This window comes from Erinaceus europaeus, chromosome 6, assembly GCF_950295315.1.
Source record: "Erinaceus europaeus chromosome 6, mEriEur2.1, whole genome shotgun sequence".
NCBI classification, from domain to species: Eukaryota; Metazoa; Chordata; class Mammalia; order Eulipotyphla; family Erinaceidae; genus Erinaceus; species Erinaceus europaeus.
The window spans coordinates 43,372,238-43,385,477 of record NC_080167.1 but is presented as its reverse complement, the minus strand read 5'-3'; the positions used below and the strand labels follow the sequence as shown (position 1 = coordinate 43,385,477).

Genomic DNA, 13,240 nt, shown 5'->3' with positions numbered 1-13,240 from the left:
TTTTAACCATTTTATATAAGTTAAGAGGTTTTTCAATCCCTGAGTTGGAGTTCAGTGGTGTAAAAGCCTTTTTTTTTCCCCCTGTAGGCTATGGTAGCCTGAGGGCTTTTAAACTATCAATAGGCTTCTTGGCTTAATCAATGACTCCTGACCAAGAGATAAAGCAGGGTGTGGCAGAGATAATCCAGTGGTTATGCAAAGAGACTTTCACAGCCCTTCAGCTATGCCACCGAGGTATAGGTCTTCTCCTGAGTTTCCCGGTTAGATCTCTGTGCCCTGGTGTCCCTCCCTGTTGCTGCTCCAGATTCTGAGGGTAGTAGCAATGGAGACTCAGAGTTGTACTTGGTGAGTCTCTGGGGAGTCCTTTCCTCCCTTCAGCTGTCCCCTTGTTGGTGGAGCAGACTGGAGGTGGTGTCTCCACTGACAAACTGTCGAACTGTTAGCAGTCACTTAATCTCTCCTTAGGCCCCTCTCTCCTCTCTGTCACCAGCCACGCGTGTTTGTACTCACGGGTGATTTACTGGGTTTCTGTGGTCATTCTAGTCCTGTCTTGTTTCGGTTCGGGTGGTCTCTTTTGGTATTCCTAGTTGATCCGGGAGAGGAGAGGAGAGGAGAGAAAGCGATCTGCTGCTCGTAGCTCCGCCTCCGGAAGTCTTCTCCACTTTTTTTCTTTTTCTTTTTCCTTTTTTTTCTTCCGGGATTATTACTGGAGCTCGGTGCCAGCATTACGAATCCACTGCTTCTGGAGGCCTGGAGGCTGTTTTATTCCATTTATGTTGCCCGTGTTGTCAAACGTTGTTGTAGTTATTATTGTTGTTGTTATTGATGTCTTTGTTGTTGGATAGGGCAGAGAGAAATTGAGAGAGGAGGGGAAAAGAAAGATAGACACCTGCACACCTGCTTCACCGCTTGCTCCCTGAGGTGGGGAGCTGGGGGCTTGAACCGGGATCCTGATGCCACGGGTCTTTGTGTGGGTCCTTGTGCTTAGCGCTATGTGTGCTTAACCCGCTGTGCTACCGCCCAGCCCCCACTTGCTTCCTTTTCTTTCCCTTGCCTACTGCTCTGCTCCTCCATTCTATAAGCCTGCACCTTTGCATTCATAGAGAAGAAAGTTTTTTGGTTCTATACCCTGTGAGTATATTATCTGTGATATTCTAAGACTTAAAAGAGGACTATTTACCTAATGAGACATACAGTAGGTTTTAAAACACTCCGGTACTTCGTGGCTAGCTACTCATTCAGTTTATTGGTAAAACTGTTGGGTAATTCTGTATTAAGCCTTTATAGTCTCCGTTTAATTTACTTCTTGCTAATAAAATATTATATGAAACTTTCAGTTAGAGTTTATGGGGACTTGAGGCATAGTAGCCTGTGCTCTTAGCTTTTGTCTGCTCTTTGAAAGTATGAAAGTAATGGGACACTAAAGAAACATTGATTTTTGTGTGATTTTAGTATTCAATTTAGGGTGCTGGTAAAAGGCATACGCAAAGCAGAGGACTAAGAATTCTCACTGAAAGCATAAAATATTCTCTCTTCCCCCCCTTTTGTTGCCCTTGTTGTTGTAGCCTTGTTGTGGTTATTATTGTTGTTGTTGATGTCGTTAGTTGTTGGATAGGACAGAGAGAAATTGTTGTTGTCACTGGAGCTTCAGCACTCTGAGCTGACTTCTATTTTCAAGTAGAGAGAGGCAGAGAGGGAGAGGGAAAGACACCATAGCACTGAACCTACTCACCAATATGGTGGGGACTAGGCTCAAACCTGGGTCACATGAATGATGAAGGCACATTATTTGAGAGGTTTTTTTTAAAAAAGACTTTATTTATTCATGAAGAAGATAGAAGGAGGGAGGTGGCGCCCCTGGTTGAGTGCACATGTTACAGTGAACAAGGACTCAGGTCTGAATCCCCCTCCCCATCCGCACCTGCAACTCTCCCTCACCACAAAGCTTTCCCCCTGCAGGTGGGGATCAGGGCTCGCACCCTAGTCCTTGTGCCCTGTAACATGTGCTCCACCACCCGGCCTCTTGTGACTTTCTTTTAGGTGGTTCAACAACATGTTGGGTGGTGGTGGTCGTGGTGGTGGTAGAGATGTAAGTGAACATGGCAAAATGCTAAGAGTTGTCCTCCTAGCTGGAAGGTATATGGGCGTTCCTGTCATTGTTCTCTCAACTTTTCATCAGCATTAAAATTAAGATGGGACCAGATGGGGCCGAGTGGTTATGGAAACAGCTGTTTGCCGAGGCTCTGAAATCCAATCCCAGGCAGCACCATAAACCAGAGCTGAGAAGGGCTCCGTTTATATAAGTTAAGTAAATACATACAGACTTAAGTGAGAATTCTGAAAAAAGGGGGTAAATAAAGCCTCTCCCTGAGGAGCCAGCTTGGGCACAAATACACAGCCATAAGACGTGAAGTAACTACTGGCAGCGCAGAGTCCTACCTACACTCCGGCTGCTCCTCAGACACCGTCTGCACATGCGCGCAGAGCCCGCGCGCCAGCCCCGCCCCTCGGGCTCAGGTCACTGAGCGGGGCGCAGGCGCAGGCGCGGGGCTGCAGGCCACCCACGAGACTCCGGCTGCCGTCTGAGGCGGCTGTCTGAGGTACCCGGGCTTCGCTACCATGGAGCGGCGCAAGGTGGAAAAGTTTCGTACTGCCGACAGGGGACACGGTCTGCGCGCCGTGGCGCCGCTGCACCCGGGAGAACTGCTCTTCCGCTCGGACCCCTTGGCATATACGGTGTGCAAGGGGAGTCGTGGCGTGGTCTGCGATCACTGCCTCCTCGGGTAGGTGCGCGGCGCCTCGCGAGGCGGGCGGGTCCGGGATCCCGGGATTCTGCCTGGCGGCCCCGCACTCCGGTGCGCGCTTCTGGGGGGCGCCGTCCCGTCGCTGGATTTGGGAGTCCCTGGCTCAGCCGCTGCGTCTCTGCTGGGAGGAATGGCAGCCGCTGCTCCCCTTCCCGGCTCCGGTAGCAACTGGGGGGAACCCGGGGCCCTGGGTCACGTCGCCGAGGAGCACGAAGCCTGTTGCGTGCAGCTGCGAGCTGCACTGGAAATCAAATTTGGCGGCTGGGTGGGAGCTCCCGGAAGAACGGGGTTTGCAGATGGCCCCATGATGCCTGTGTTTTCAGAGCAACTCTTGTGGTCCAGATTCTCCTTGACCTCGGGATGTGAGGATAAAGAGGCGTCTTAAAGGAACCTCTAGGAGATCAGTGAGAGAGCGATATGCAGCCTATCTCAGAAGGGCTGAAGTAGCCATGCAGTAGTGGAAGGCTAAGTGTGCTTTGCATTTGATGGTTGTGCAGCTAACCCTGTTTTTTTTTTTTTTTTTTTTTTTTTTTTTACCAGAGCACTGCTCAGCTCTGGCTTATGGTGGTATGGGGGATTGAACCTGGGACTTGAGAGCCTCAGGCATGAAAGTCTCTTTGCATAACCATTATGCTATACCCCCACCCAACCCTGTTTTTTTCTTAACATATATATATATATATATTTTATTTTTAAAAAATATTTATTTTCCCTTTTGTTGCTCTTGTTTTTATTGTTGTAGTTATTGTTATTGATGTCGTCGTTGTTGGATAGGACAGAGAGAAATGGAGAGAGCAGGGGAAGACAGAGATGGGGAGAGAAAGATAGACACCTGCAGACCTGCTTCACCACTTGTGAAGCGATTCCCCTGCAGGTGGGGAGCCGGGGGCTCGAACCGAGATCTGCGGGTGTCTGTCTTTCCTCCTGTCTTCCCCTGCCCTCTTGATTTCTCTCTGTCCTATAAAACAACAACAACTACAACAAGGCCAACAAAATGGGAAAAATGGCCAACAGGAGCAGTGGATTCATAGTGCAGGCACCAACCCCCGCAGCGATAACCCTGGAGGCAAAAAAGAAAAAGACAATAACCAACTTAGATGGAGAGATTCATGGGGCACTGAATTCTGAATTCATGGGACTATTGCACCAAAGTAAAGTGCTATGTAAAAGCAGTTTGTGAGATGGGGCGATATCATAATGGTTATGCTGAGGCTCTCACGTCCCAAGTTCAGTCCCTAGCTCCACTATAAGCCAGAGCTGAGTAGTGCTTGGTTAAAAAAAGGAAAAAAAAAAAAAAGCAGTTTGTGGAAATATGCATTAAAAGTATAATTATAACAATTGTATTCAAGCAACAAATGATTTTGATCTCCTGTTATGCCAGAGATAAGAGCTCAGAGTGAGAAGGGTGGGTGTTTTTCCATGATTGTTCTTTCAGATTTGTTAACCCAAAGTCAGGTTGCATAAAGAAAGAGGTTAAGTTGGAAACTCTTATCACTAGCCTGACCATTAATCTTGTTAACTCCTTATTTTGTTTCATTTTGTACCTTAGAGTTATCAAACAGTAGTAATTGTGTTGTTGACTTTGGAGGGAACTCTTAAGACTTAAATTTTTTGCTGAGGTTTCAGACATTTGAAGTCATAGATCTCTGTGATTCTTTTTAAAGTAAATGAGGGAAAATTGAACTCTTCATCCTGTTGAATCCTTTGGTGGGGGGGTGTATCCAAAATTTGAATTCATAGCAGGTCCTTTGATGTGGTTTTATTTACTTTTGTTATGACATTGATGAGAGAACCAGTAGCCCTTTGAATTAAAGGGTGTTATTTGACAGCCTGATTTATCTTTATCATCATTTTTAAAAAAATTTATTTATTAATGTAAAGGAGGAGAGAAAGAATCACACATCATTCTGGTACATGTATTGCCGGGAACTGAACTTGGAAACTTATGCTTGAGGGTCCAATACTTTATCCACTGCGCCACCTCCCAGACCACATCATCATCATCATCAATTTATTTTCCCAGAGCACTGATTAGCTCTAGTTTGTGGTGATGCAAGAGACTGAACCTGATACCTCATATCAGAGCCTCAGGATGAAAATCTTTTTACATAACCGTTATGCTATTTCCCCAGCTTCAGGACTTGATTATTTATTTATTTTAAATAAGTGCTTTTGCTTAAAGTTGAAGTTTCTAATATTTATGACATTGCTTGGGGTTTCAGTGGTAGAATTCTCGCCTGCCAATATCTGTAATGTTGAGGACTTACTGTAGTCAAAAGTAGAGAACTTGCTGTTTAAGCCTAGAAATATTACTTCATGGAGAAGATGTGGGGGTTGGGGATAGATAGTGTAATGGTTATACAAAGAGACTCTCATGCTTGAGGCTTCAAAGTCCCCGGTTCAATCCCCTGCGCCACAATAAGCCAGAGTTGAGCAGTGCTCTGGTGTTTAAATATAATTTAATTTGGATTTGTTGTGCAGGCACAGAGCCCCAGTGGTACTCCTGTTGTGTGTGTGTGTGTGTGTGTGTGTATAATTTGAATTACATGACATATGAAATTGCTATTTTCCAGAAAAGGAATTTTAGGCCTAGAGGGGAAAAACAGACTTAAGGAATTATGGCTCTGAAAATGGGCAGGAGAATTCTACAGTCAGTGGAATTGCAGTTCAGAGGTGATTGGCCAACAAGTGCAAAAAAAATGGGAAAAAATGGCCTCCACGAGCAGTGGATTCGTAGTGCAGGCACTGAACCCCAATAATAACCCTGGAGGCAAAAAAAAAGTGATTGAGGCATGGTCCGGGAGGTGGCACAGTGGATAAAGCATTGGACTCCTAAACATGAGGTCTGGAGTTTAATCCCCAGTAGCACGTGTTCCAGAGTTATGTCTGGGTCTCTCCTCCTATCTTTCTCACTAAGAAATAAATAAAATCTTAAAAAATAAAAATAAATGTTAAAAAAAGAGAAGTGATTGGAGTTGGAACTGGGGAATACATTACTTCTGGTGATGTGCTCTGATCGATACTATTGGAACACCATGCCACTGGGCCCTGCTGCTACCTTGAGAAAACTGCTACCTTGAGAAAACTGGTTATTGCTGGAGGACTCTCAGCCATGCTTCTTTGTGATACTAACTTTAAAAAAAATTTTTTTATTTATTTATTTTCCCTTTTTGTTGCCCTTGTTGTTTTATTAATTGTTGTTATGGTTATTGTTATTGATGCCGTTGTTGTTGGATAGGACAGAGAAGTGGAGAGGAGGGGAAGACAGAGGGGGAGAGAGAGACGCCTGCAGACCTCTTCACCGCCTATGAAGCGACTCCCCTACAGGTGGGGAGCCGGGGGCTCAAACCGGGATTCTTAAGCCGGCCTTTGCACTTCGCTTAACCCACTGCGCTACCGCCCGACTCCCTGCCATTTTGGCTTTTAGGAGAGGAAACAGGCACTACTTGCCACCAGTATTCATATTGTAAGGTCGTCAGCAAACATGACCGGAAGGAAAGGCATTTCAGGGAATGCTTATCCTCCAAACAAAACGAAAACAAGGGAGTTGGGCGGTGGCACAGCGGGTTAAGTGCACGGGGCGCAAAGCTCGCGGACTCGCAAAGGGCAAGGACCAGCGTAAGGACCCGGGTTTGAGCCCCCGGCTCCCCACCTGCAGGGGAGCCGCTTCACAAGCGGTGAAGCAGGTCTGCAGGTGTCTTTCTCGCGCCATCTCTGTCTTCCCCTCCTCTCTCCATTTCTTTCTTCCTGTTCAACAATAGTGTCATCAATAACAAGAATAATAACTACAACAATAAAAACAAGGGCAACAAAAGGGAATAAATAAATATTTAAAAAAAAAAAGAAGAAAGAAACAGGGAGTTGAGCGGTAGCGCAATGGATTAAGTGCAGGTGGCGCAAAGCGCAAGGATCTGCGTAAGAATCCCGGTTTGAGCCCCCAGCTCCCCACCTGCCAGGAGAGTCGCTTCACGGGTGGGGAAGCAGGTCTGCAGGTGGCTATCTTTCTCGCGCCTTCTTTTGTCTTCCCCTTCTTTCTCCATTTCTCTGTCCTATCCAACAACAGCGACATCAATAACAATAAAATAACAAGGGCAACAAAAGGGAATAAATAAATAAAAATAAATTAAAAAAAGAAAAAAAGAAACAAAACTAAAACAAGCAAATGGAGTCTCATACTAATGAACACTTGTTTCTTTGCAATTACCAAAATGAATAAAATCACATATCAGATTTCTAGATATAGTTTACTAGTGCTATGGTGGCAGGTGCTTTTTTGAAAACTTCCACTTCAGTGGTCATAGTGCTTCTGAAGTGCAAATTAGTTTTCATGGGACTAGGCGGTGGCACACCTGGTTAAACACACACACACACACACACACACACACACACACACACACACTACAGTGCTCAAGGAGCCAGTTCAAGCCTCTGTCTTCCAGCATATATTGTTTCTTTTAAACATTCTTTTATTTTATTTAACTGGTTTAAACAATACAAGGTTTATTAGGGTGAAACAGGTAAAAGGCAAAATAAGCACTTTCATCAAAGATTAAGTGTACGCTTCGTCCTTAAAGTCTAAGCATAGTTATCAAAAGTTTCGTCCCATAAGATGAACAATTATAAGCTCTGGTAAAGGTTGCTCATGGTTGTAGAGGGGTCTAAAAGTTTACCGGCTAGCAGAGTCACACTTGTTCAGTTCCCAGGAGAAGTAGACATGGCGGATGGATGCCTGAAGCACCTCTGCCAAGATGCATCTGACCAGGAAAAGAAGCCGCAGCCAAAGAGAGCCTTAAACATTTTTTTAAAAAAATATTTTATTTTATTTATTTATTCCCTTTTGTTGCCCTTGTTGTTTTATTGTTGTAGTTATTATTGTTGTTGTCGTCGTTGTTGGATAGGACAGAGAGAAATGGAGAGAGGAGGGGAAGACAGAGAGGGGGAGAGAAAGATAGACACCTGCAGACCTGCTTCACCACCTGTGAAGCGACTCCCCTGCAGGTGGGGAGCCGGGGTTCGAACCGGGATCCTTATGCCGGTCCTTGTGCTTTGCGCCAACTGCGCTTAACCCGCTGCGCTACAGCCCGACTCCCTAAACATTTTTTTTAAAGATTTATTTGAGAGAGAGGGAGAGAGAGAAAGAGAGAAAGTGTGTGTGTGTGTGTGTGTGTGCATGCATGTGTGCATCATTGACTTGTGCAGTGCTGGAGATTGAACTCAGGATTTTTTCTTTTTAATTATTAATGAGAAAGATAGGAGAGAGAGAAAGAACCAGACATCACTCTGGTACATGTGCTGCCAGGGATTGAACTCAGGACCTCATGCTTGAGAGTCCAATGCTTTATCTACTGCACCACCTCCCGCACCACACTGAACTCTGGATTTTTTGCTTGGGAGTTCCTAGGCTTTACCTACTGAGTCAATTCCCAGGACACTTGGCACACTGTTTCATGCAATTTTCTACTAAATACCTTTTATTGGGGTGTAGTTTTCCTCTTTCCTCGTCTCTCTCTCTCTCTTTCTTTCTTTTTTTAAAAAAGATTTTGTTTATTAATAAAGATAGGAGGAGATTAAGAACCAGACATCACTCTTTTTTAAAAATTTTATTTATTTTCCCTTTTGTTGCCCTTGTCTTTTTATTGTTGTAGTAGTTATTATTGTTATTGTTATTGATGTCATCATTGTTAGATAGGACAGAGAAATGGAGAGAGGAGGGGAAAACGGGGAGAGAAAGATAGACACCTGCATACCTGCTTCACTGCCTGTGAAGGGACTCCCCTGCAGGTGGGGAGCCAGGGGCTCCAACCGGGATGATTACGCTGGTCCTTGTGCTTTGCACCATGTGTGCTTAACCTGCTGCGCTACTGCCCAGGTCCCCCAGACATCACTCTTGTACATGTGCTGCTGAGAATTGAACTTGGGACCTCCTGTTTGAGAGTCTAATGCTTCATCCACTGTACCACTTTCTGGATTAGTAGTTTCTCTCTTTCTTTTTTATTTTTTTTTTATTAATCCCTTATTGGGGGATTAGTGGTTTAACCCTAAACAGTAAAATACAGTAATTTGTACATATGTAACATTTCTCAGTTTTCCACATGGCAATTCAGCTCCCTCTAGGTCCTCTGCCATCATGTTCTAGGACCTGAACTCTTCCCCCCCACCCCCACCCCAGAGTTTTAATTTTTGTACATTATACCAAGGTTTCTCCCTCCCTTTATCCATCCTTCCTTCCTTCCTTCCTTCCTTCCTTCCTTCCTTCCTTCCACCTTTATTTATTTATTGGATAGAGACAGCTAGAAATTGAGAGGAAAGGGGGTGATAGAGACAGAGACACCTGCAGCCCTGTTTCACCACTTCCTCCATGCAAGTGGGGACCAGGGGCTTGAACCTGGGTCCTTGTGTACTGTGACATGTGCATTCAACCAGGTGAGCCACCACCTGGCTCCAGTTCCTTTTTCTTATCATGTATAGATAACATTTGCTTCTTTACCCATCATCAACTACAGAGTTCTAGAGAGTAGATATTAAACCTTTCAATTTAAAACAGACAAGATTTCTTCATTTCATATGAACTAGACATGGAGTTTCATATGAAAGATAGAAACTGGAGGATCATTCCAGTAGATACAATGCCAAGGATTGAATTAGGAGCCTCGGGCTTGCAAGTCCTGTGTTCTGTACTATCTGAGCTATTTCTCTGACACTCCCTCGTTCAGTTTTTGTAGTCACATCATTTGGCACTTAGTAAACTCTTAGTTTATAGTATGAATATCTGGCAGAAAATTTCCCTAGTTTGCCTTTTTACTCTGTCGTCTCTACTTGAATTAAGAAATGGAACTGAAAATAGTAGTCTACAATAATTAGCAATCTACGCCGATGACATCTGCTGTGCAACTCAGGCATCCAAGTTCGACATCCTCGAGGAAACACTCAGGAAAGACATGTCTCTGATATCTGATTACTGTAAAAAATGGCGACTAATCCCTAGCACTGCAAAAATGGTATCATCTGTTTTCCATCTACACCATGCCTCGGCCTCGCGTGAGCTTAATGTGCAGCTTGGCGATACGAGAATCCGGCATGAAGCCCAGCCAGTCTATCTTGGCGTTACTCTCGATCGCACTCTGTCATTTCACAAACATCTCATAAAAACTGCAGCAAAGGTGGGCGCGAGGAATAGCATCATTGCAAGACTGGCCAGCTCCTCATGGGGCGCGAGCGCTTCCACACTATGATCATCATCTCTGGCATTATGCTATTCCACTGCAGAATACTGTGCCCCAGTATGGTTCCGTAGCCCCCATGTCCACTTGGTTGATTCCAAATTACATTCCTCCATGAGGATAATTTCTGGAACCATCCGTTCCACCTCGGTCCCATGGCTGCCAGTTCTTAGCAACATCGCCCCGCCAGATATTCATCGGGATGCGGCATCATCTAAGTTCATTTCCCACGTCTACGCTCGACCGGACCTGCCAATCTACGCGGATATCTTCGCCCACCCTGTTCAACGCTTGACGTCTCATCACCCAATCTGGTCCCCTACGCCTACACTGAACTTCTCTGTTCCAGTCTCTTGGAAACAGAGCTGGCAGTCAGCTGAGGTCAAGAACAAACACCTCATCACAGACCCCTGCAAGCGTCAACCCAGCTTTGACCTAGCACGTTATGATTGGGCCCTCCTCAATGGCTATCGAACAGGCCATGGCCGGTGCGCCGCTATGTTCCATCGCTGGGGAGCCAGAGACGACCCGAACTGCCCCTGCGGCTCCAGACAGACTATGACCCACATAGTCAACGACTGCCACCTCTCCAGATTCAAAGGAGGTCTCGAAACTTTACATCAGGCTCAACCTGACGCTGTTGACTGGCTACGGAAGAAGGGCAAACGCTAGAAGAAGAAGCAATTTTATGGTGATTGAAAGCGAAGTAGAAGATACTTACAGCTATTTCATTCATCTCCAAATGATTTACTATGATAAAATGTTACTTTATTTCCTTTGACTTTGGGCTATGTTCATAAGGTGTTTCAGTTTCATTTACTTATGCCACTCCAGGCTGAGTTTTTCAGAGAGAAAGAGAATGATAGAAAGAGGGGGAAAGAGTAGTCGGGGAGGTGGCACAGTAGATAAAGTATTGTATTCTCAGCCATGAGGTCACCAGTGTCACAGGACTTCCTGCAAAGAAGAGAATCTTGAGAGAGGGCTTCAAGCACTAGCTACAGGGATCATCTGATTCTTTTCCTCTCTCCTCTTATATTTCTTCTAAATAAATAAATACATCACTGTTATTTTTTGCCTCCAGGGTTATCACTGGGGCTCAGTGCCTGCATTACAAATCCATTGCTCCTGAAGACCATTTTTTATGCCCTTGTTATTATTGTTATTGTTGTCATTGTTGTTGTTGGATAGGGCAGAGAGAAATCGAGAGAGGAGGGGAAGACAGAGAGGGGGAGAGAAGATAGACACTTGCAGAACTGCTTCACTACTTGTAAGGCGACCCCCCCACCCCCTCCCCCTGCAAGTGGGGAGCTGGCAGCTTGAACGGTATCCTTTTGCTTGTCCTTGCACTTGGTGCCATGTGCGACCCGCTGTGCTACTGGCTGGCCTCCAATAAATAAATTATTTAAAAAAAAAAAAAGAAAGAAAAGAAAGAGGAGAAAAGACGTCACAGTACCAGAACTTCCTCCCATATTTATATTTGTTAGCAAGGAATATTGAACCTATTTCATGGACTGTTGCTTTTATCCTCACTAAGAATAGCCTTTTGATTTTTCATATATGTAGAAAACAAAATGAACTGTGTAAATTGGAGAAAGATTAAAGTGACAATAATAGTAACCTGAAATAATTTATATGATCTTTTCTCTATTGTTGCGTGCATTCTTAGTTTGATGGTACTGGAAGAGATCGGCAAGTTTGTGTTTTGTTTGTTTGCTGTGGATAAATGTGGCAAATTCCATTGTAATTTTATTTTATTTATTTTTAAGTCTCCCCATGCCCTGAAGTAGTAACCTAAGTCTTAGGAGATTTAGAAGTCTTGGAGATGCTGTTGACGTTATGAAGGGATAACATTTTGGGAAATTCTAAGGCACTCAATGCTTGTTTTTGGCTTTTTTAAGTTCCAAGATGCCTGCACTTTCCATATCAGTAACTACTTTTGGCAAATGCTAATGAGAGTTTCTTCTGTAGGGTGAAAAGGAGATAATTTTCATCATGGGTCAAGGTGAGATTTAATGTCTCCCTGAAGGAAGGCAGATGGATTTGAATTGGAAAGTCCTTCGTTTTTAGTCCCGGTGGATTATGGGAAGAAGGGGGACAGGTAGGGAAAACAGACTGAGAAATTTATGTTCTGATCTTCCCCATTTGGCCAGATTTCTGGGTTTGTGGAAAAGGTATGTCGATAAAGGGGGTATTTAAAAGTAGAAGACCCCCTGACTCTGGTCTCATTTGGAATCTTGAGGTCTAGGTTGGAGCTACGTCATTATTGGGGGCTGTAGCACAGAAGTGATAAAGAAATGAGTATCTAGATGAACCCATGGTAGGGATTCTGAAATGCTTCTCATAGTACTGTGAGAGATGTGAAGGAAAAATTAGAGGCCTGTGAAATAGGAAGCATCACGACACATGGCTGTGTATTTCTAGCCTAAAGGTCAAGGCTATGGATGCCAGAGGTAGGATGTAGCATAACATCCGGAAAGGTGAGATGGTAAAGCACAAACAGAATGCTTTAGTGGGGTCTTCCATCTTGACCAGGACTGAATATGGGGTGAAGGCAGGAGGGAATACTCTCATTGTCGGGATAAGAAGAGTTGCCAGAGAAGGCAGGCCATAGTAAGTGAGAGGTTTCAGATTAAGCAGAGAAGTGGTCCCTGAGTGGCTCAAATAGTCTTCTAGAGAGAAGAGTGACTTGATAAGTCCAATGTGAGTTTGGGTCCACTTAAAAGTTGTGCTCACAACTTACAGTAAGGGCAGTTAACATGGTGATACTTTTATTTCTCCTTATTTGAATATGCTAATTGGGCTTTCCCAGGTTTGCCAAGTTAATAAGATGGATGGAGAGAAAGAGGAGTTAAAGTTGTAGGCCAGAGGGTGAAATGATGTACTGTAATTTCTAAACTAAGAATGAAGGTTATGAGAAGGGTGATAGACTGAAATGAGGTAGGATCCATAGATGAGAGGTGCTGAAGTTGCCAGAACAGTGATAGAATGACACTTCTGTGCTTTATTTATTTTTTAATATTTATTTATTCCCTTTTGTTGCTATTGTTTTATTGTTGTAGTTATTATTGTTGTTGTTATTGATGTCATTGTTGGATAGGACAGAGAGAAATGGAGAGAGGAGGGGAAGACAGAGGGGGGAGAGAAAGATAGACACTTGCAGACCTGCTTCACCGCTTGTGAAGCGACGCCCCTGCAGGTGGGGAGCCGGGGCTTGAA

General features: G+C 44.4%; 1 protein-coding gene across 1 annotated transcript in view; it reads left to right on the top strand.

The window, feature by feature from the left end:
* Positions 1-2,536: 2,536 nt before the first annotated feature.
* LOC132538912 (histone-lysine N-methyltransferase SMYD3-like) overlaps positions 2,537-13,240 on the top strand; it is a 156,575-nt gene continuing 145,871 nt past the window's right edge. Inside the window, exon 1 of the mRNA XM_060192110.1 lies at positions 2,537-2,783. Within this exon, the coding sequence (XP_060048093.1) occupies positions 2,620-2,783 (164 nt within the window). The 5' untranslated portion in view covers positions 2,537-2,619. The remainder of the gene's footprint in view (positions 2,784-13,240) is intronic.